The 2,500-nt window shown below is 36.5% G+C and overlaps 1 protein-coding gene across 2 annotated transcripts in view; it reads left to right on the top strand.

The window, feature by feature from the left end:
• Positions 1 to 2,500, top strand: part of LOC109057940 (LIM zinc-binding domain-containing Nebulette-like) — a 27,329-nt gene that overhangs the window by 78 nt on the left and 24,751 nt on the right. For both annotated transcript variants that reach the window (XM_042752508.1, XM_042752507.1), the window contains exons 1-2: positions 1 to 81; positions 1,106 to 1,200. The exon at positions 1 to 81 is cut by the window's left edge and continues 78 nt beyond it. In XM_042752508.1, coding sequence (XP_042608442.1) covers positions 13 to 81; positions 1,106 to 1,200 — 164 coding nt within the window. In that variant the 5' untranslated portion in view covers positions 1 to 12. The remainder of the gene's footprint in view (positions 82 to 1,105; positions 1,201 to 2,500) is intronic.

Here is a 2,500-nt window from a genome sequence, read left to right as displayed (position 1 = left end):
ACTGCGGCGAGGATGAATGCTCCGTGCGCGCGCTGCGGGAAAACCGTCTATCCCACCGAGAAGATCAGCTGCCTCGACAAGGTGCGAGAGTTTATTTACCTCAGATTCACAGCGAGAGCAACTTTATCCGCAGAGTCGTGTTTATCTCAGAGATGTGTGATGTGTGTGAAGCAGACTTTACTGTGTGACGCTTATTATCTGTTTAGATGCTCGGGTCTTACATAATCACCTTCATGTTTTATTCATAATCTTACAGTCATGAGTGACATGATAAGTAATTGTTCAGTTGAATTAGTCACATCTTTCAAATTAACACTTAAACTCACAAATTAAACATTTCTGTTGTAATCGCAACAATATTAACAAATATAAACAGTGATCCTTTCAGAAAGTAGCATGAGTCTTCGACACATTACTGCAGTATACCACAAAGCCTTTAAATGTGATCCCAAAACCAGTCATGAGGGTCAATATTTTGAAACTGGGATGTCTACATCATCTGAAGCTGAATAAATAATCTCTCCATTGATGTATGGTTTGTTAGGAGGACAATATTTGTCTGAGATACAACTATTTGAAAATCTGGAATCTGAGGGAGCAAAAAAAATCTAAATATTGAGAAAATCATCTTTAAAGTTTGTTCAAATGAAGTTCTTAGCAATGCATATTACTAATCAAAAATTAAGTTTTGATATATTTACAGTAGGAGATTTACTAAATATCTTCATGAACATGATCTTTACTTAATATCTTAATGATGTTTGTCATAAAAGAGAAATGTATAATTGTGACTCATACAATGTATTGTTGTCTATTGCTACAAATATACCTGTGCTGCTGATGACTGCTTCTGTGCTGCAGGGACACTGATATATATATATATGACAAACATCCAGGACCATGTAAATGTCAGAGTGTATTTGACAGCATCAGTGAACACGGTGTGCCGTTATTATTGATCTCATCAGTGAATCACACACATGTTCAGTGTGTTTAATCTGCAGGATTCTCTTCTGTCATTTATTCAGTCATTGTGGCCTTATTAATCGATCACTGTGCTTTGACAGAATCTGCAGTAATGATGTGATGTCCTGCGGTTTTTCAGAACTGGCACAAAGGCTGTTTCCACTGTGAAGTGTGTAAGATGACGCTCAACATGAAGAACTACAAAGGCTACGACAAGAAACCCTACTGTAACGCGTGAGTGTGTTTCTGTGCCTTTCACACGAGTGATGAAGGAGGAGGAGGATTCACAAACGATTTTGTCTGCATCCAGACACCCTTCACAACCAGCAACCATAACTATGAGAACTATATCAATAAAAGATTTCGCTACAGTAAAAAATGTTTCCATAGCCCTGTTTTTTGGCGCATTGAGGTGAAGAATCGCATCAGAAACGAGTGATGAAATGCCCAATTTAGAAAAAATTTCTCTTTTTGCTTAATTTGCAAAAAAGTTTTTATGCTCACTTGAGGTGAAGATTGTATCAATTTTGCTGATTTAATTAATAAATATATTGTTTTGTGAATTTGTTTTTGTTTTTATTTTAGGTTGAGATTAACCAGAGGACCGATCTCGTTCACAGCATCTATTAAATGTTTGATTTGGTCGTTTGAAAGATAAATTGTCTTAAAAAACTGTGTTCCCAAACAGCAGCATCCACCTCCCAAAGCATTGACTGCATTTATTGTGATTCATCTGTAATTTATTATATATGAAAATTATTATATTGCACACATATATATATATATATATATATATATTATATTATATATATATATATATATATATATAAATGCAAACGGTGCTTATTCGCAAATGTTTTATGCAATATTCCAATTTTTGTCACAAGTTAAATTTGCAACTTTGGATGGAAACCCAGCTAGTGATAACCATAACTAGAATGTGAATCATAACAGTAACTTTAGCTATAACAGTAATTATATTGATGTATATAATGGTAACCACAGCGATAACTATAATGATAGCAATAACGCGATAGCAATATAATATGTATAACATATTATAAACGCTGCAGTTTTGTTTTCTGGTTCTTAAAGCAGGATGGAATCTGATTGGCTGTCGATCAGCTGGACAGAATAGGTTCTTAAAGTGATTTCTTTCCTCCGAGTTATCTTCGAGTTTATCGGGTCTTCTGGTTGGTTATAGCTGAGGTTCAGGCGGCTGCTGATGGACTCGTCTCAGTTTCTCTGGCTGTTTGTTTGTGTAGCTGGTGGCTTTCACAGGTAACTCTCCTCCATCTGTTCTGAGTTCTCATCAAAGCGCACGTCCCAGTGTGTTTATTATCCTGCGCTGAGCCTTTATGAGACGCAGATATAAGAGAGAGGAGTGATGTGGTGTTTTGGATTCTTGGATGCTGGAGATTGTTTTTGTTTTCAGGAGAAACACTGCTGTTTCATCAAGACTTTGATCTAGAGAGAAACGGGCAAACACACACACATGTACACACAACGCACCGCCAACACACACGCGCACACA

This window comes from Cyprinus carpio, chromosome B24 (assembly GCF_018340385.1).
Source record: "Cyprinus carpio isolate SPL01 chromosome B24, ASM1834038v1, whole genome shotgun sequence".
NCBI classification, from domain to species: domain Eukaryota; kingdom Metazoa; phylum Chordata; class Actinopteri; order Cypriniformes; family Cyprinidae; genus Cyprinus; species Cyprinus carpio.
This window is presented reverse-complemented; position numbering and strand designations above follow the sequence as displayed.